Source organism: Portunus trituberculatus, chromosome 47 (genome assembly GCF_017591435.1).
Source record: "Portunus trituberculatus isolate SZX2019 chromosome 47, ASM1759143v1, whole genome shotgun sequence".
Taxonomy (NCBI): Eukaryota; Metazoa; Arthropoda; class Malacostraca; order Decapoda; family Portunidae; genus Portunus; species Portunus trituberculatus.
In genome coordinates, this window is record NC_059301.1 from 13,898,885 (window position 1) to 13,919,809 (window position 20,925).

A 20,925-nucleotide genomic window follows, 5' to 3' on the forward strand; every position below is an offset into this window, starting at 1 on the left:
TTTCTAACAATCATACTCCAGTCTCTCTCTAAATGTCTTCCTTCTACCTGTTGAAAAACCCAACTACTTACTAACCCACTCTTTGCTACCAGCCTGACATTCCACAGAAATACTTTTCTCACTATCCTTGCATCATTCATTCGTTCTAACCTAGCCTTATACCTTAGGGTCGCTTTCACATATCTCTCTCTAAAAGTGCTTCACTGCCTCTCTGCCTCCATCGATCCCCTTGATATCATGTTTGTCGTACAGTACAATCTAGATCGAAATGTTCCTTTATTGTCTTATATAAGTTCATATTCTTTCTTGAGCTAGTAAGGAGCTGAGAATGCTGGCAAGATCAGGAAGAGAGAGCCGTGGAAAAGAAAGAAACACTCCGGTGATGTGATGTGACTATCTGTGGGATCGTCGAAGCCCGAAAACAACAACAACAACAACAACTCTCACAGAGGTGAACAGGGTGAGTGTATTGTCCGTCCCCCTTGGTTATTTTTGTACCATTTTGTTATTTTTGTGTTTTTATAATGAAGTCTGTCAGGAAAAAGACTTGCAAGGAGTGCAACTTCACTGGCAAGGTTAATACCGAGGAGAAATGTGGGAGATGTGCAGAACAAAGTAGTGAGGTTCTGTGTGGGGTATGTAGCCAGGAGGTGGAGGACAGGGATAATGGTCTGCAATGCGACCTGTGCCAAATGTGGCTACATGCCCAATGCGAAAAGGTGGGAGATGGGTTGTATAGGGAACTACAGAAGCCTTGGGTGTACACTAAGTGCATCGCCCAGGCGAAAAATATGCGGAGACGGTGAGGAGGATGCGGGAGGAGAGAGAGACCATGGTGAAGGAACAGCACAGGCTAGACAGCGAGATTAAGGGGCTAATAGAGAGTCTTGGTGCGGTGGAGAGGGAAAATAGGTCCTTGAGGGAAGAAGTTAGGAACCTGAGGAAGAGTCAGTTAAGGGAAGGACAGAGGGTGCTGGGAAGGCCAAGGAGTATGCTAGTGTAGCTAAGGGTATGCTGCCTGCCCCAGCCAAGCCTGGGGCAGTGGCCACAGCAGACTCCATCAGGGTTAGGGATGGGGCTTCACCTACCCCTCCTGCTGGGCAAGACCCAGAGGTGGCAGTAGTGGCGGAGGCAAGGGGTGCTGAGGCCCATCCTGCTGCCAAGGAGAGGGCTGCTGTGGTGGCTCCTCCCTGAAGGGTACCCCAGGGTGGAAAGACAAAGTGGCCCATAGTGTGTGTGGGGGATAGTATGGTGAAGAGGGCCCACATGTACATGGCCATGAGGGGGGGAGAAGAGCAAGCTGGTGAGCTTGAGTGGGAAAGTGTAGAGGAGGTGGTAGAGGCAGCTAGGGAGAATATGAGAGGCCTGCAGGAAGGCATGCTCATACTCCAGGGAGGTGGCAACGGCCTCAGGCAGCTGGGGCCGGAGCAGACAGTTAGGAAGGTGATGGAGTGTGTGAGGGAGGTAAAGAGGGAGAAGAAGGTGCGAGTGGCAGTGGTTGGGGTGTTGGGTAGGCCGAAGGAGAGCGGAGGATATGAGGAATTGAGGAAGGAAACCAATAGGCTGCTGAGACAGGAGGTGCTAGACCTCAAGATAGAATGTAGCAAGAGGAAGGGACTACGGCGTCAGCTTCCTAGACTTGGACGGTGCCCTGCCACCAGGAGTGTATGACAGGGACGGTATACACCTGAATAGTGAGGGGGACAGGAGGATGTGCAGAAGGTTTCTTGAATGGGTGACTGCGACAGAGAGATTGTGTGAGATGAGGGAAAAGAGGCAGGAGTGTGAAAGGGAGTGACTGACGAGAGAGAAAGGGTGTCTGAGGATAGGATGTGTGAATGTGAGAGGATGGGATGTTGGAAAAATGGAAGACCTCAGCAGGAAATGAATGTATGGAATGTAGAGGTAGTCTGTGTAACTGAAACCCAGCTAAGAGAGAGAGTAGAACTGGAGTCAGAGAGTTTTAGAATGATAGGTAAAGGTAGGAGTAAGCAGCAGAGGAAGGGGGGAGGGGTTGGAGTAATGGTAAGATTAGATGCAGGCGTGGACATAGAGGAGATAGACGTAAGGGAGTGTGAGATGAGTGAGGATGTTATGGCAGTGAGATTAGAGTATAAGGTAGGTAGGGACAGAGAGAAAATAATATTAATTGTGTGCTACATGACCGTTGAAAGAGCAGAAGCGAGAGCTGAGAATGAAAGAAAATATAGGATTATTGAAAGGCTGGTACAAGAGAATAAGAATGAAAGAGTAATTGTGATGGGGGACATGAATGGTCATATAGGAGTATTGGGTGAGGAAGTAAATGGGAATGGACAATTGCTATTAGATTTTGTGGAGATGAATGAGCTTGAGATTTTGAATGTGACCATGGCAGAGGGTAGAGTGACATGGTGTGGAAAGGAAAGTGAATCTGTCATTGACTACATGGTGGTTAACGACAAAGCGAGGGAACGAGTGAAAGGCATGTGGGGTGGATGAGGAGAGAAAGATTGATGTAGCGAGTGACCATAATGTTATGGTATTGGAGTATGAGTGTGTGAAGGAGAAGGTGAAAGTGACTACACAGGGGAAGGGAAGGTGGAAAGTTAGAGAGGCAGACTGGGATAGTTTTAGAGAAGCAATAGAGAAGATGGAATGGAAGACTGGTGAGAATGGGCCACATACAGAGAGGAGTGTAATAGGGGTTTAGTTAGGAAACTAACCATAGCTGCAGAGGAGAGTATTGGTAGGACAGAACCAAGAGGTAAAGGGAGGGAAAGGAAAAGGAAGAGGTGGTGGAACAAAGAGATAGACAGGGCGAGGAAGGAAAGAAGGCAACTGAATAGGAAATGTAGGAGCCTTAGAAGTTACAGACAGAACAGTGAGGTAGAGAGAATAAAGTATGATAGAGTGTGGGAAGAGTATAGGAGTAAGCAGCAAGAGGTGAAGGCATTAATCAGGAGGGCCAGAGGGAATGAGGAGAGGAAAATTATTGAGGAACTTAGGAGAAAGGGTGAAGAAGGAGGTAGGGAATGGTATAAATTTTTAAGAGCAGAGGAAGGTAATAAAGTAGACCATGTAGAAGAGTTAGTAGTGAATGGAAGGAGAATTAGGGAAAGGGAGGAAATGATTAGAGAGATAGAAGAGTACTGGAAAACTATTGGAGGAGTGAATGAACCAGCTAGGAACTTAGGAAACATCACCCTAGATAGGAAAATAGAGGAAGGAATGAATGAAGAGATCAGTATGGAGGAAATTGAGAGGTATGTAAAGAAACTAAAGAGAGGTAAGGTTCTGGGTATCGATGGGATTCTGAATGAATTTTACAGAGAGGGTGGTCGAGGAGTGATTAAGGGGCTGCATGAGTTGTTTGGAAGGATTTGGAGGGATGAAAGAGTGCCTGCAACCTGGAATGAAAGTAGAGTGACACTTATTCATAAAGGAGGTAGTAAAAGTAGGAAGGAAATTAGGAACTATAGACCAATAGCAGTGTGTGATTCAGTGTGTAAGATATTCTGTGGTGTGTTGAATGAAAGACTGAGTGAAGTGATAGAAAGAAATAGGGTAATGGGTGAGGAACAGAATGGGTTTAGGAAGGATAGAAGAGGTGAGGATAACATGTATGTAGTAAATGAAGTGATAGGGAGAGCGAGAAAGGACGGTAGGAAGAAGTATTTAGCTTTTCTAGACATAGAGAAGGCTTATGATAGAGTAGATAGGAGAATGCTGTGCAAGGTATTAGAAAAGTTGGGGTGAGTGAGAAGATAGTGAGAATCATTAGGAGTATGTATGAGAATACAAGAGCGGTGTTTAGTATGGGGGATCTGGTGACTGGATGGGTGAGTAATGAGAGAGGAGTGAGACAAGGCTGTGTTCTTTCCCCTTTACTATTTGGCCTATATGTGGAGGAGATGGCAGCGAGTGAGGCGAACAGGATTAGGAGTGAAAGTGGGGAATGATGTGCTGAGCATTCTCCTGTATGCAGATGATGTGGTGGTCCTTAGTGAGCACCATGCAGAGCTGCAGGAAATGCTGAATGCTGTGAGTGAGTATGGAAGGGATTTTGACGTTAGATTCAGCAGGGAGAAGAGTAAAGTATTAGTAGTAAATGGGGATGCATTAGACAGGAACAGGACATGGATGCTGGGTGGGAGGAAATAGGAAGAACAAAGGAGTACAAGTATCTGGGTATTTGGGTGGATGAAAGAGGGTGTGAAAGGACCAAGCAGGAAAGAATAGCACGGACTAACCAATGGGTGGGGAGGCTAGGTAGTGTAGCACGGTGCAGGGCAAATAAGTATGAGGTAGTTAGAGGACTATGGAAGGGAGTAGCTATCCCCAGCATCATGTATGGTTTAGAAACAACAGTGTGGACTAGGAAAGACCTGAATAGGCTAGAGGTTCTGCAGAACATGACAGGCAGGATAGCGTTAGGTGCCAACAGGTATGTGGCAGTGGAGGCGATCAGAGGAGATATGGGATGGAGTACATTTAGGAAAGGTTAGCTAAGGCAGTGTTGAGGTATAGGGTTAGACTGCAGAGGATGGATGGGAGTAAATGGGCAAAAAAGGTGTACGAATGGAACGTGTATGGACAGTGGGCACAGGAGTCGTTTAATATAGAAATTTGGGTGGGTGAAATAGGAATGCTTGTTAGAAGAGCCATAGGACATGGAAGTGTAGATGCGAGTAAGAGAGAAATCAATAGGCGTGTGGAAGAGAAAGGAAAAGCAGAGTGGAGGAGGGGGATGAGTGAGAAGACAACGCTAGAATGGTATCGGAGAAAGGACCGGCCTAGGTGTGAAAGTTTTTATGATGGGAGCTGCAGGGGGAACTGCTGTTCAGAGCCAGGACCAAGTCCCTGGAGGTGAACAGCAGGGTGTATAGGTGGAAGAATGGAGGAAGCAAGGTGTGTGAGGTATGCGAGAGGGTGTGGATGAGACAGTAGAACATTTGATGCTGGAGTGTGAGGGGTATGGGTGTGCAAGAGACAGGATGTTAGGTGTAGTGACAGAAGAGATAGGAGTAGAAGCATGTAGTGAGATGAGAGAGAGAATGCTAGGGAATGGATGGAGTACCTGCTGGGGCTGTGTGTTGAGAGACAGGTAAATGGTCGGGTGATTGAGGTGTGAAAGATTTCTTAGAGAGTGCCTGGAGGGAACGTATGAGAATGATTGAAAGGCAGGGACCCCTCAGGGACAGGGATGGGGATGGGGAACAGGTGTGAATGTGATGAATGATGAGGGAGGGGGGAGGGAGGGAAAGCTTTAATGCTTCAGACTTCCTGCCCCGCTCTTCCATTTCCAGGTGTGTATGGGAGAACGCCGATCCAAAGGCTACACCGACAGCAAGTGCTGGGTGACTCCCAACTCAAGCTCAAGCTCAAGCCACGGCGGCGTGTGAGTGAGTATTAGAAACGCCAGCTCTTAAACATTTTTTATGTTATTGGATTGTATGGGTTGTGCGGTAGCTCCATTTAAAGTAAAAATGTTGGAGAGTAACTGTGAGAAGTACAGGAGGGAGGTAACACGTTGGTGCAGAGGAACAGCATGTGAAAGGTACCATAAGTGTGTTATGTGTGGAGCTACAGCAAGTGAAGATTCTCAAGAACAGAAACATTTCGTTGGTGTGCAGTGGGTGTTTCTCAAGGGTGAAAGAAGAATGGGAGTCCCTCACTGTGTGGAGTGAAGTGGAAGACTCCAAGACGGACGCCAGGGAGGACACCTTAGGGAGTGAGGCCAGGTCTGCCAGGAGAGGGAGGTGGGGTGCCCTTCACCAAAGTATAGGACAAGCCACAGGAACTCCCATCTTGGTTCACACATACAATGTGAGGACTGGAAGGAAGGATGAGACAGGGACCGATGAAGGTGAGCAGGACTAGCACTGTGAGGAGATGAGGAGAGGCTTGTGCCCTGTGGCCACTAGGCAGTCTGTGGGTTGTGCTTGTAGGATGCAGGAGCAGGAGGGCAGTAATGGGAAGGTCTAGAGTGGCAAGAGTCAGGATAACAGAAGGAAAGACAAGGACAGCAGTCGGAAAGAGCAGAAGGACAGTGCCAGGTTTAGGACAGGAACATGGATGTGTTTGGTTTCCTCTCTTTAGTTATTAATGATGCATATTGGTTCACTTCAAGCTATAGAAACTTGAACTTAAGGAAGGAAGTGTTTGTTCTATGATAAAAGATATATTGTATTGAGTGGAACATGATTTAGCAAAGTTAAACATGCATTTTTGTTTTGTTGTCCTCTTTCAGTGCATCTCTTACTTATGTAATAATATATATATATATATATATATATATATATATATATATATATATATATATATATATATATATATATATATATATATATATATATATATATATATATATATATATATATATATATATATATATATATATATATATATATATATATATATATATATATATATATATATATATATATATATATATATATATATATATATATATATATAAGTACTACATGTAATGGCAGATTTGGTTGACCTTTTGGCACTTAAGAAACCCATCACTAAATTATATGCATTTTCATGATTTTAATCAAAATCTCCCTGCTAGTAGAAGCTGAATGAACATGACTGGAATCTGTTAACATATCATGTACATATAACTTACGTTTATGTATGTATTTTTACCACAGACCATGGCTGGAAGGTTATGGCGAGAGGCAGCCTCACTCATGGTGGTGGGACGTGCAGCCAGTGTGAATTCTAAGGTTTGGATTTGGCTTCCTGTCTTCATATGCTTGTATATGACTTAATAATGCATACTGGCTCACTTAAAGCTATTTCAGGGCCATTGTCTTAAGAAAGGAAGAGTTTGTTCTAATATAAAAGAATGATATCATATGGAATGGAATCTGTTTTAGCAAATCCCTTAGGCAAGCTAAACCAAAAAGGGTGTTCAATGAGTTCCCAGTCTAACCTAAGAAAAAATAGAAGTAGAGCAAAGATTAACTCAGTTTTTTGTAATTTCAATGACTGTAATACTTTTCAAGTCTTGCCTTCAACTGGTGAAAAAATTTTCATATTTTGATGGTAAGTGAAGTTAGATTATACAAGGGACTTTAAAGCAAGTCCACAGAGTAGTCAGCATGAGACAACCTTGACTTTACCCTGAGCCATGACTTTCACTTCCTTGTTATAACTTCTTTAATTGATATAGGTGAATGGAGTGGAAAAGGATGTATTTTGCATTGTTCTTCTATGCTTCAATATATTTATTTGACTTGATTTGTAATAAGCAAAGGAAATTATAAGATTTAAAAATTTTTTCAGATTCCCAAGCAAGACTACAAGGTTCTCTTTTTGAAACGCAATGAAAGGAGTTCTTTCATGCCAAACTCGTATGTGTTTCCAGGTAAGTCACTGAGTCATTGCTAATTATCACTAACTCTGGCCTGAAAGGTTGTAGCTCTCTTGGAATGTTGATTTTTTTTTTTTTTCATAATGCACTCATAGTTTGTAGAATTATAGATTTTATGAATATGAACTACAAATCACATCTCTAAATTATCTTGATATTAGAAAAATGTTATTTTTAAATATTTCTTGTTACCATGTCCATTGCCTTATGAGCTATTGTAGTGTCATGCTGAACATCATCTTACCTTGTAAAATTGGAAAAAAGTTAAAGTATATTGAATAAGCATAAAAAAGAAGAAAAACATGTTAAAAATTTAGCTACCCACCATCTGAATATCGTTTTACCTAATTTGATTATAAGTTCCCAAGTCCCTTGTTCTCTGCACTTGTTCAGGAGGAGTGAGTGAACCTGCAGATTTCTCTGAGGAATGGTTTGATGTGTTCAAAAAGTGTGGATATGAACCATTCGGTCTGCTCAAAGACTTAAGGTATGTTCCATTATATTAGTTGTTTCTTTTGTGATAGGTGTCAGTATAATGAAACAGATCTGCATCCATGGAGACCACACTGTAGAGATTTTACTTCTCAAGGGAAATATTAAGCCTTCAGAAATACATTTTGTTTTTGATAGGTTAAAGGATTCATTTTTATTGTAATGGTGTGTAATGCCTCTGGTTATGTTATAGGTTAATTTGAGTTTCTAGAAAAAGCATTTTTGTGAAAAGTGAATACAGGTATTTCTCGATTGATGTGAGAGATACGTTCCTGAAGGGATCACGTAATGTTCCAAGTCTGGAGCAATGGATTCAGCTGACAATCTTATCTGCCTCTGGACACCACATGTTAAAACCATTTTCTGTGATATCACAATGTAAACAATGCTGTTAGCAGCTGGACAAGACCAACATGTCAGTCTTGTTTTGCTGGTAGCAGCTCCACCCGCTAGGCACCAAAATCTACCCAATAACTCTAGTGAGTAGCATTGCCACCTGCATATTGGCATGTGTGAACCTGCCTCAAGTTGAATGATATGAGTTGTGAATATGTAAGATATGTTTGGTGAGGCAATAAGAGAGGAAAGTAGAGAGAGATGTCAACACTATCGATGCGTGGGTAACAGTGAAACATTTGAAATATTTTTGTTATCCCATATAGATGTATATAATCATTATAAAATTTAAAGCCAAAGTTTTTGGGCACTGTGCAATGGACAGCGTGTTGGCTGGGAAACACCTGGTGACACCTCATGATGGAACTAAACCAGCCAAGCAACTTGATTTCTTTTACAATCCGTATAATTTGAAAAAATGACAAGATTTTTTACCTCGTGTTATTTCAAAATTGCATAATGTACATGCATGAATCGAAAAATACCTGTATTATGAGTTATTTCATATCAGTAGTTTCCAGGTCATTTCGTAGGATGATCATATTCATTGAAAGGGATATCCTTGTGTTTATGTTGTTGAGCTCTCAGTACTTATGCATTGCTTATTTTAACAGAACCAATGCACCATCACCTATGATATTTTCCAACAAGACATACTCCATCACACCTGAGATTGGCTTCAGGATAGGAGCCATAAGGGAGGCCTTTGAGGAATGTGGCCTTTTAATTGCACATCACTTCCCCTTCAAAAGCCTGGACAAGCCAGAACTCACAAAATGGCAGCAAATTGTGCACCAGGATGCTTCACAGGTAAGATAAGATAAATCAGTGAAAATGCTGTTGGTAAGACCTGTCTGGAATCAGTCAGCAATCATTTCAGGGCAGGGTTGGAATGATTTAAATCTAATAATTTAAATCAAGTGATTTAAATTGATTTAAATCAGAATAAAAAAATCTTGATTTAAATCAAAATACCCATACTATGTCAAATAATTAAATTTATTAACACACTATATAAAAAGTAGTGATTGCATTAAAAGGAAAATGGGATGAACCACTTATACTGGTCCTGGATCTGTACTGTTCCTGTACAAATCAGGGTACACTCAGACACCAATGAATTATTGTCATGCCTTCTCTTACAAAGCAATGTTGAAAGCATATCAAAGAGAAAATATGATCTTTATACAATTACCTGATATATATTGTTTTTCAGTTAACATTAACATCATTTTAATTAATCTATAAATACTGTTCTAGAATATGGTCCAAATGAAATTACCAAGTCTGCCAATAAATACACAAGTTGGCAACTTTTCACCAGTACTGTGTATGGGATGTCAAGTACACTATTACAAGAAATAATGAAATCCCAACTTTTGTTCTCAAACAATTAATTTATTCTCTTTATTACATTTGTCTAATAGAAACATTGGTTTCTTTCATATTTTCTCATTGAAATTCTTGTGTTTTCTGTACTTATAACAAAGTGTAAATAATTTCACATATGAATCAACTATAATTAATGGACTAATGTGGTATAATGATGCTTTTGAAGTTTTGAAATTAAAAATTCTTTTTAACTTGGGTAATGTGTAAAAGCAGCTTTAAACTATGCTTCCATAATAACATAAAGTGTTTAATACAAAATGCCATCACAGTACAAAAAAAAAATAATGTGGACATCGTGAAGCGATTCAAGTAGAAAAATCATTTAAATAAAAAAAATCTATTTGAATAAAAAAAAATCCAATTTAATATATATATATATATATATATATATATATATATATATATATATATATATATATATATATATATATATATATATTTTTTTTAAATCATGATTTTTTCCAACCCTGCTTCAGGGTCAGTGGTTTGTTGTGGATTACTTTGTGTGGCATAGAAGGAAGTCATTCTTACATCAGCTTGCAGCAATACAGGCTACCTACCTATCTACAGTTACCTGCTGGTCAGTCACCCATCTGTTTCCCTACAGAAAGAGCTCAGACCTCATAGTGACCAACCAATCTTTGGATAGGACTGAGACCACTCATACACCACACACCAGAACAACAAAGTCACAATCCCTTGGCTTGTATCCCTTACTTACTTCTTTCTAGGTGAATATTTGTATTGAGATGTGGAGTAACCTTTTTTTATTTCTCTCGTAGACTGTTACTTTTTATTTAACCTTTTAGATTGAAAAAAAGTCTACACATTTATCATTCTTAATGACTGAGTTGGGATTCCAACAACAGTAGGTGAAGTTCCTAACAGTATGTAAAGGCTGAATACTCATAATATCAGTTTCTTATTTTGAATTGTTTAAAGAAATATGCTTGTGAAATTTGTAGTTATTTCTTTGATTTTGGATCCTTATCCATACCATTATGTTCTTAATGATTTTGAACCACCAAATTTTGCTGACAGTATTTTGTTGCAGTTTGTTGTGATGTTCCAAGAGCTGGGTGGGTGTCCTGGCCTCTGGGATCTGCATGAGTGGATATCATGGCTCACACCAACACACTTTGCCAGTCGGAGATTTGACACTGCTTTCTTCATAACCTTCATGGAAAAAATACCGCAAATTTTTGCTGATGACAAAGAAGTTGTTGATATTAAGGTAGGTTTCATTACTGCTGATTTGATCTCTATAGTATAGGTAAGTACTTGCCCACATTCATTGAGGTCAACAGCAATGGTGCAGGTGGGTGTCTGTTATGCACCTGAGAGAGAGAGAGAGAGAGAGAGAGAGAGAGAGAGAGAGAGAGAGAGTTACTTTTCTCAGTGACTGCAATATTTTGTCATGATTATATGATGATGGTGGTGGTCGGTGTCTCCATGAGTGGTAGGGAGGTGGTCATGGCACGAGGTCTGGGAAGGGAATGGGGGTACAAGAGTGGGGAAGGGATGGGTGTGTATGGAGCATGTAACATGTGACTTGTGTAGCATCCTTGGCATGAAGCATTCGTGGAAGTGGAAGTGCTGGACATGACTGAATTGTTCGTGGCAAAATGTGTATCGGTAATGTACCTATACTGTCTTGGGCAAGGTTTGGTAAGGTTGCCTAACCTCTGTTCATGATTGCTAGGTTGAAGTATGTACAGTAGAAAGCACCATCTAGGTTGCATACATCAGGGGATCAAGTTTGATCAACACTGGCCTGCTACTGGCTACTCATGTTTGCTGGAAAACATATATTTTGCAGAGCTTTTTTGTTTCTTTACCAACACACAAACTGTATTTTCTTTGAGTACACAAACCCCATCCTTCACCATCTTCACTAAATGTCTTATGATTTAAACACAAAAGCAAGTCAGTAGCACTTGATAAGGACAAGATACAGAGTGAGAAGAATATAGTCTTGTAAATATCTGGGTTGGCGAGAGGAGATAGTGCAGAGACCGTCTATGCCAGTGATTCCCAAACTTTCCCTGAGCAAGTACCACTCAGAGGTCCCGTACAGTCCACTTGGTTCCAGAAAATTTCATTTCCAGCAGATATCAATTTATCCAGAAGTAAAATACACAAATATATTAACACAACTCAATTCAATGCAGGGGATGCATCTGTTTCTTCTCCACGAGCTGATCAATGTCAAATTATCTTGTGTAAGGCAATAATAATTTTTTTTTGAGAAATTAATTAATTTAGTTTAACTTAAAATCAAATATGATCCCAAAAGTGCTCATCTACCACCTGGAAGACCTTTGCATACCACAAATTGGAAAACACTAGCCTAACTTCATAGTAGTTTTTGCTAGATGAGATGTGTAGTTTCTAATTTAGATTATGAGTACAAAATAGACTGAGGATGTTCAATGTAGAAAACAGGATGTGATATAGGTTTCTCTGTTTAACTGTTAATTTACATTAAAAATTTTGCAGGTGGTGTCGCCTTTAGAAATGGTGAAACAGTGGCGCACTGGAGCTGTCCAGCTTCCACCACCTCAGGTCTATGAAGTGAGTCGTCTGCTTAGTATTGACTCTTATGAGGAGCTGGAGGAGTTTGCACGTGAGCGAGGAAAAAATGGCATGGATCATTATTTTCCTGTCAGAATTGTTGCCAAGAATGGAACAGTCCTTTGCTTGGCAGGTGAGCACTGGATACCATGGCACTACTTAGATTGTAAGAAATTTGTTGTTGATATTTTAAAGAATAACATTTCTTGGATTAATATCTTTTTTTCCAGGAGATGATCTGTATCCTGAAGAGCCAGACTATACAGGGGAGCAGGCACAGCTTGTGGTGCAGGAGACTGTGGAGGAACTGAGAGGCCTTGCTCAGAATCATCATCGAATGGAATTGAAAAAGCACAACTTGAAATTATTGGTAAATGTTGCTCCAAAATATGGACATATATCTGTCAAAAAAGCAATGGGAATGATGTCAACTTTGAAATGATGTAAATTTTCCCACATGGACAAATAGCAATATAAGATAACAAGAGATACATCATTGCATTGGTGAGAAAGAGGCTGAAGACTGTCAGTCAGGGGAGAGGAATTGATAAGATGAAAAGCTTTTGATTCCACCTTATCTAATAAAACAGTTTAACTATTCTGTAGTTTCTCATTTAGAGTGTATATAAGAAGTTCTTCAGCCTCCAGAATTGTGCATATTTTAATAAATTGTCCATATTTTAACAATCAAATATATAATATAGTATATGAAATATTTTAATAAATTAAGACTTCTTCAGTCTTGTACTTATTCACAAATAGGGAAAAAATATCTATATCTATCTATCTATCTGTCTATATATCTATATCTATCTATCTAATATATATATATATATATATATATATATATATATATATATATATATATATATATATATATATATCGTCGACTCCCACTCGTGTCCGAGTACTGGGTCCTGTCGTTAGTCAAACGTCTCCTAAAGAGAGGTGGAGGAAACGACAGAATGCCAGTCGCTGAGTATATTGTTTTGGGTGGTCGTGGCTGACGACGCCGCACACACACTTGGCCCACATCGTTTCCACTGCGGCTCAAGACAGATGAGACAGGCAGCTTCTACAATGTTGGTTGCATCTGGCTGCCGAGTACTTGATGTGTCAAGGCCTGCCTTGTCGCCTGCCCGCCAGGCGCTGCCCTCTTCCACCGGCGCTGGATAGCTTCGTCGTTGGGGTCTTGTTGGTTTGATTTTGGAGTCTTCCTTCTCCTAGCCTTTGCCTGAAGAGGCACACCCTACAAGGCAGCAGGGGGTTTGGATTTGAAGTTTTCCTTCTCCTAGCCTTTGCCTAAAAAGGCGTACCCTACAAGGCAGCAGGGGGAGGGAGTCTGAATATACCGTCAGACCACTCGGTCACTTGCATGCATTCTGTGGAAATGGGGGGGACTGCGGGAAGGTAGCATGCAAGCAGTTAGGAGGCAGAGGCTGTAAGGGGCATAAGACTAGCTTAGCCTAGATGCATGCACTCCAATCACCCCCATATATATATATATATATATATATATATATATATATATATATATATATATATATATATATATATATATATATATATATATATATATATATATATATATATATATATATATATATATATATATATATATATATATATATATATATATATATATATATATATATATATATATATATATATATACTCGTATATCAGCACTACCTATATACAAAGGAGACTGGAAGAAATCTAAAAAGATATATTGGAATTTGTACAAAATTGTACAAAGTTATATTGAAAATTCACTTCCTAGGCTCCAGAGATAAAGTGATCAGCTAATGGGAAAAAAAAAATTACAGAAAGAACAAAATAGAGAATCTTTTGACATCTTTATAGCCAACTAATAAACATCACTTGTACTGTAAGATTTCTAGTGAACCTACTTAGAAGATTCCAATTTAGATCTCAATCAATAACTGGTTTCCATTTTACTCTTCGTCGTTCACCACTAAATGTGCCTGTCCATATTCTCTCAAGACTATCGTTTTAATTTTCTGAACAACATAATGAGGTGGTTGTCCTTCACATTGCCTCTCACGCAACGAGGAGAGACCGTGTTGAAGGTGTGATGAAGTGCGTACAGGAACTGGCAGTTGTGCATGGGTGAGCGTGACTCTCTCTCTCTCTCTCTCTCTCATGTGAAAGACAAAGCAGGGATGAAGGAAATAAAAAATAGAGACAGTGAAAACTGGTGTAATATTATTGATATTACAGATAGATAAGCGACGAGACGCATACTATGATGTGTGACAAGTGGTGGTGGTAGTGGTGATTGCGGTTGCCGCCTTCCTCCCCTCCTGGCCCATAGCCGCCACTTGTCAGGCCACATGCATTGTTCTTCCCATCTTGCGCCACCCTCCCCCGGAGTAATTCTTGCCCACGTGCAGGACCACGGCGTGAGATTGGCAAGGGGCTCCATCACCGACCTCCCGGAAAGCTTGACTCCCACCTCACTCCCAGTGAGAGTGCCATTCATTCTGCCCTCAGCTTCCCCTCCCTATCCATGGGCTCTTTCCACTACGACTCAACACTTTCAACAACCCGCGGCGGCACGTGTGTCCTGCGTGAAGCCACGGGGCGCGCCAGCCGCATAGCATAAGCAAGGCCGTCACGGTAAGTAAACCTATGCGTGGCATCGTTTGCTTGTCTTGTGATTAGTGTGTGTGTGTGTGTGTGTGTGTGTGTGTGCGCGCGTGCATGCGTGCCATAAACAGTATCTTATTAAATTCAAATTCAATGTCTATTTTATTTATATTTGACTGATGTACGGCACAATAGATTTATCAAATCATGTAAAATTTCTCTCTCTCTCTCTCTCTCTCTCTCTCTCTCAAACAATAAGGAAGGAGAAATGAGGGATATTAAGCGTATAAGGATTTAGAACCGGCATGATATTGAGAGATAGTTGCTACTCCTTCAAATATATGTATATTAACGCGGCACTTGAAACAAACACTCCATGGAACTCTTACCGCGTAGCCTGTCTGTTTGCTCTCATTGCTGCTTGAGAGGCAATGTGAAAGACAACCAACCACTTCATTGCGTCGTACAGGATATAAAAACGATGGAATTTCCTTGAACTATCATTTTTATTATTTATTTATTTGTTTTCATATGGCACGTTAGTCTCCAGACCGGACGTTAAGCAAACCATGCATTGAAAGCCTTATCAACAGCACAATACATTTGCAAATACATTGTTTAGACTTTAGACGAATCACTTCCACCGTTCCACGTCATGGCTACTTAAAACCTCGTGAACCACTAAATGAAGCACTGCTGCCGCTGTGCCGCGTCCTTCTTGATGGCTTGCATGTGAACTTGACGAGGTTGTCAGTTGAATGGCTTGGGCCAGAGGGTGTTCCCTGAAGGGGGTGTGATGAAAATATAAAGGAGCCATGAAGTTGTCTGGCCCCAAAATAAATGTTCAAAAAGTACACCATGAAATTGATTCATGAGCAAGTATCCATCTGTCTTAACACTCGTTGGTGCCTGATGACAGCTACCATCTAGCACCCTCCTCGCTGAAATAGCCTTTTCAAACCATAGCATTCAAGCAATCACTTCTTTATTTCATTATCATAAAAAAAATACTGAGAGATTTTGAAATAATATGTTTGTGCTATGTCAAAATAATAATAATGATGATAATAGTAATAATAATAATAATAATAATAGTAATAATAATAATGATAATAATAATAATAATTATTATTATTATTATTATTATTATTATTATTATTATTATTATTATTATAATAGTGATAGCAATAATAACACTACTACTACTACTACTACTACTACTATTAGTAATAATAAAGATATATATATATATATATATATATATATATATATATATATATATATATATATATATATATATATATATATATATATATATATATATATATATATATATATATATATGTGCACATGATAGTCAGTTATTGTACGGTCATTTCAGTGAAATGCGTGCTTTAGAATGTCAGAATAGTACGTTACGTTTCCCTTTTATTGTTTTGATTTTTTTTCCTGTTCTTTTAAGCAAGTGTTTATCAAAACGTCTTGCGTCTACGTTATTTGTCTCATCTTTTACCTTAGATAATAATCTTTACTTTCCTAAACACTGGCAATATACAAATTGGAAAAAAAGTAAAATACAAATAAATATATACGCAATTGTGCATGCATTCCTTGTAAGGAGTGCGAGAGAGGGACAGGGCGTCTCGTTAGATGGTTTCAGACTCACCGGTTTTATTCTAAGTAAAAATACTTATAGAACGATGCTTACAACGAGTAGTTAAGTGTCTTCACAACAAGCAATGAGGAGGAGGTGGGAGGGAGAGGAGGAGGGGAAAGTGAAGTGGAAAGAAGTGAGGAAGTAAGGCTGTTAGATTCACGGAAGTCTGGTTGCAGGTAAGACGTGTCGTGTCACGGGAGTCTCGATAATGTGGTGGTTTCCCGTGCGGGTTTGGTGTAGTGCATTCTTGTGGCGTTGGGAGTGAAGGAAAGATAATTCTAGCTCGATACGATAGTTTGATATCGGTGTCCTGCCTTGTTTTAGATTTAGAGGAATGAGAGAGCTTGAGACGCATCGCTATGTTCATGGAAATTTTGTCTTACTTAGAGCACTTTCAACATCTGTGTATTCTTGTAACCTGGTATACTCTATATGCTTCATGATTAGTACGTGTTATGCGAGTGTGAAAATTGTTTTTTTTATTCTAAAGTGACGGCGCTTCTTAGCAGGGATAGTGACTACAGCTGCTCACAAGCCCCTTTTGTAAGCTTATTTACGAAGGGGGGGTTGATGTACATTTCAGAACAAGGTGTTTGTGGTGTTCTGCGTTAGTTAATCTTGGGCATTCACTTTCGGCGCGGTAGTCTACAAAGGGTTTCTTCAGTTTGGTGTGGGTTTGTGATTAACGTGAAGTAGTGATTTCCACGTGCCATAATTTTCTTTTTCTCTAGTATCTCGTATTCGGAATTGTAATTGTTGCTTGGAACTCTGCTTATACGTATCTTGACCTATAAACAATCATTGTTCAGAATTGAGTATATTTCTTTCGAGTGCTTGATATTTTTACATCTAGTACCTATTTTGTTGTAGAGCTTTCAAAACAAATACTCGTCTTGCCCTTCTGTTCTAGTACTTAATTTTACTCCTAGTGCCTGTCTTTTTGTAGAGCTTGTCTTTTTGTAGAGCTTGTCTTTTTGTAGAGCTTGTCTTTTTGTAGAGCTTGTCTTTTTGTAGAGCTTGTCTTTTTGTAGAGCTTGTCTTTTTGTAGAGCTTTCAAAACTAATAGTTGTCTTACCCTACTGTTCAGAATTAAGAATATTTTTTTTAGTGCTTGGTATTTTTACATCTGTGCATATTTTGTTGTAGCATTTTCAAAATTGATGCCTATTAGTTGTAATAAGGCTAAACTTTTATTCCATAGAACTATTGTGTGGAACAACGCACCTGTCGGGTAACGCCTAACATTACCGAGGTCGGGTAACGCTTAACATTACCGAGGCCAGAGCGGCTGGAGGACCATTTTAGCGCGTCGAGGACGGCACTGCAGTTGTGGTAACACTGATTGTTGTGAGACCTCCTTTGAAATGTCTCCAAGGTAAGTCTGGAGGTGTTCTGCGGTGGTGGTAACACTGATTGTGAGACCTTCTTTGGAATATCTCCAGTGTAAGTTTGGAGGTGTGTTCATTCAGATTGCACTACATATTTGGACGTTTTACTTCTTCTTTGGGTTCAGAGATAGTACCGTGGTCCGTGCTTCGTGGTCAGTGCTTCTTGTCAAGGTGGAGGTGAACAACGGAAATTCCGAGTAGACAACGGTGATGGGCTGTTGCAGGTGAAGTAATTTTGTAAGTTTATACTAGTGTCCTGTTCTTGATGCAATCGGCAGTAAGATTAGAATGTGAACTAGTAACGTTAAAATGAGAACCTCTTTTTTTTTTTTTACGGTTAGACCTATAGCGCCTGTAGGCACTCTTGAAGAGTGTATGGGAAGCGCTGTTCAGCTTCCGCCCAATAGTGGCGCAGGCAATTTTATTTATAATGGTACCCATATTAGGTAGGGCCCATATCACCACCCAAGCTCATCTTGAGTGTAGCCACCTAGAACCTGGGTATCATGGTGACATGTCGTAGTGCTGTCACTCGCTACAAGATAGAATTCATTAATAGGTGGATTTGCTACCAGTAGCTCAGATCGGATTTAACCTGTGTAATTCTAATGTAAATGTTATGAAACTTTGAAGCAGCGTATGTTGGAGATAGTCGGGATACTAATATCTACATTCATCGCAAAATGTTCCTACTGAAGGGATTGATTCATATTTTCAGATGTTGGGCCTGAAGCAAACTACCACTGTCCTGCCACCAGTCTTAATCCTGCAGCTGAAAACACTGTTGCACTGGGAGGTTTAGATGTTTTCTGCCTTGCGTCACCTCCAATCTCCCCCAACGCCGCCTCCGCTCGGATCGCAACACTCACGGCTCACCTGTACCACCTGAGACAATCGAATACCTCGTGCTTCACTCCCACCGCACTGCGCTGCACTGATCTCCACCTTCGGCCCCAAGCATCATAACACTCGACTTGCCCTCCTATCCTGGCAGCCTCAGGCGTCCACCATTCACCCCAATCGTCGTCGCCTGTGGCTTCCTGCTATCCTCGCAAAATCTTCTATCGGTTCTTATTAGGAGATTGGTAACTGAGTGGGCCTATTTTGTGTTCGTTCTCTTTGGCCAGTCTCGTTCTTCCAATCCATCCCTTCATTATCCTGTAAGTGTAGCTCATGCTTCTAGTGGTGTAATACATCATAATAAATAATAATTACGAAGTCCCTTTTGTTATTTATAGTTTTCCTTTATACAAGTTTCCTTTTTTTTTTTTTGTAACCTGTAGAAAGCTTAAGTGACGATCAAGTCGCAACAGCTAAATCCGACAACAGTTTTTGGCCTTCCGACGATCTTTTTTGGAGGCCTTATATATTAAGTATAGACGTAATATTCAGTTACGAATACGTTCATCGTGTCTATACAATTAGAAATACAAACTGAAAAACACATTACAAACACACATGGAAGTTCTCACTTCACCTCCAGCCAAAAAAGCAAGGCCAAACTGCAAAAATATTGAACGAAAAAAAAAATAGCGGAATAGTAAGCAAAAAATGAGAAGTACCCCAAAACTGCTGTCATAAGCGAATTTAAGCCAAAAAACAGGAGGAAAAGTAGCCCCAAAAATGCTAATAAAAACCAAAAAACAGGAAAAGTATCCCCAAAAATGCTAATAAAACTACTAAGTCATAAATACTCGGAAGAGTCTCCGGAGACGAGGAGATGATGCATAATGACACTAAAATTAAATGAAAGAGTCTCCCTTACTTTTTTATTTAACACAAAAATTACATGGTCTGTGGATACATCATACACATGGTCTGGAAAGAGTCGTAAGAAAAACCTAATATAAATTCTCACATAAAATCCTATGGGGAATTTTCGACGTCATAAAATTTACTTTACAAGAACAAAAAATAAAAAAATTACCAATTTAGTAAAAATACAATTTTCATTACAAAAACAAGAAACTCTATGGGCAACTTTCAACTTAGTAAAATTTTCATCAGTAAAATTTTCATCATTAAATTATTATATTATTTAATTTTCATCATTAAATTATTATATTATATATAAAATTTTCATCATTAAACTTAGTAAAATTTTCATCATTAAATTATTATATTTTCCTTACAAAAATGTCTATGGATAACTTTCGACGAAAAAATTAACCTATTTCTTAAAACATTTCACAATACAATCTTCAAAACAAGAGTCTATATATATATATATATATATATATATATATATATATATATATATATATATATATATATATATATATATATATATATATATATATATATATATATATATATAGTAAAATTTTCATCATTAAATATATTATATTATTTAATTTTCATCATTAAATTATTATATTATATATAAATTTTCATCATTAAACTTAGTAAAATTTTCATCATTAAATTATTATATTTTCCTATACAAAAATGTCTATGGATAACTATATCGACGAAAAATTAACCTATTTCTTAAAACATTTCACAATATATCTTCAAAACAAGAGTCTATATATATATATATATATATATATATATATATATATATATATATATATATATATATATATATATATATATATATATATATATATATATATATATATATATATATATATATATATATATATATATATATATATATATATATATATATATATATATATATATATATATATATATATATATATATATATATATATATATATATATATATATATATATATATATATATATATATATATATATATATATATATATATATATATATATATATATATATATATATATATATATATATATATATATATATATATATATATATATATATATATATATATATATATATATATATATATATATATATATATATATATATATATATATATATATATATATATATATATATATATATATATATATATATATATATATATATATATATATATATATATATATATATATATATATATATATATATATATATATATATATATATATATATATATATATATATATATATATAT

General features: G+C 38.2%; 1 protein-coding gene across 7 annotated transcripts; it reads left to right on the forward strand.

Annotated features, from left to right (window-relative positions):
• The first annotated feature begins 228 nt into the window (after nucleotides 1-228).
• Nucleotides 229-19,099, forward strand: LOC123520455 (nucleoside diphosphate-linked moiety X motif 19-like). 7 transcript variants are annotated; one of them, XM_045282692.1, is made up of 11 exons: nucleotides 229-460; nucleotides 5,289-5,384; nucleotides 6,645-6,719; nucleotides 7,282-7,363; nucleotides 7,763-7,856; nucleotides 8,872-9,067; nucleotides 10,704-10,883; nucleotides 12,149-12,356; nucleotides 12,454-12,593; nucleotides 14,641-14,866; nucleotides 17,695-17,833. In XM_045282692.1, exons 3-10 carry the CDS (start codon nucleotides 6,648-6,650, stop codon nucleotides 14,845-14,847), a joined length of 1,179 nt encoding a protein of 392 aa, XP_045138627.1. In that variant the 5' UTR covers nucleotides 229-460; nucleotides 5,289-5,384; nucleotides 6,645-6,647; the 3' UTR covers nucleotides 14,848-14,866; nucleotides 17,695-17,833. The 7 variants fall into 7 exon arrangements, 4 of the variants coding, with proteins under 4 accessions (XP_045138627.1, XP_045138629.1, XP_045138626.1 ...); XR_006679257.1 differs by lacking the exons at nucleotides 229-460; nucleotides 5,289-5,384; nucleotides 14,641-14,866 and adding exons at nucleotides 5,634-5,848; nucleotides 18,007-18,118; nucleotides 18,600-19,099 and having other exon boundaries at nucleotides 17,695-17,868; XR_006679258.1 differs by lacking the exons at nucleotides 229-460; nucleotides 5,289-5,384; nucleotides 14,641-14,866 and adding exons at nucleotides 5,634-5,848; nucleotides 18,007-18,105; nucleotides 18,600-19,099 and having other exon boundaries at nucleotides 17,695-17,868.
• The last annotated feature ends 1,826 nt before the right edge of the window (nucleotides 19,100-20,925 follow it).

Bases quoted from the DNA above. Each gene is read 5' to 3' on its own strand.
- LOC123520455 (XM_045282691.1), top strand. From the start codon at position 5,828: ATGAGACAGGGACCGATGAAG. The intron at 6,720-7,281 runs GTTTGGATTTGG...AAATTTTTTCAG, and splicing joins CAGCCAGTGTGAATTCTAAG to ATTCCCAAGCAAGACTACAA. The intron at 12,357-12,453 runs GTGAGCACTGGA...CTTTTTTTCCAG, and splicing joins AACAGTCCTTTGCTTGGCAG to GAGATGATCTGTATCCTGAA.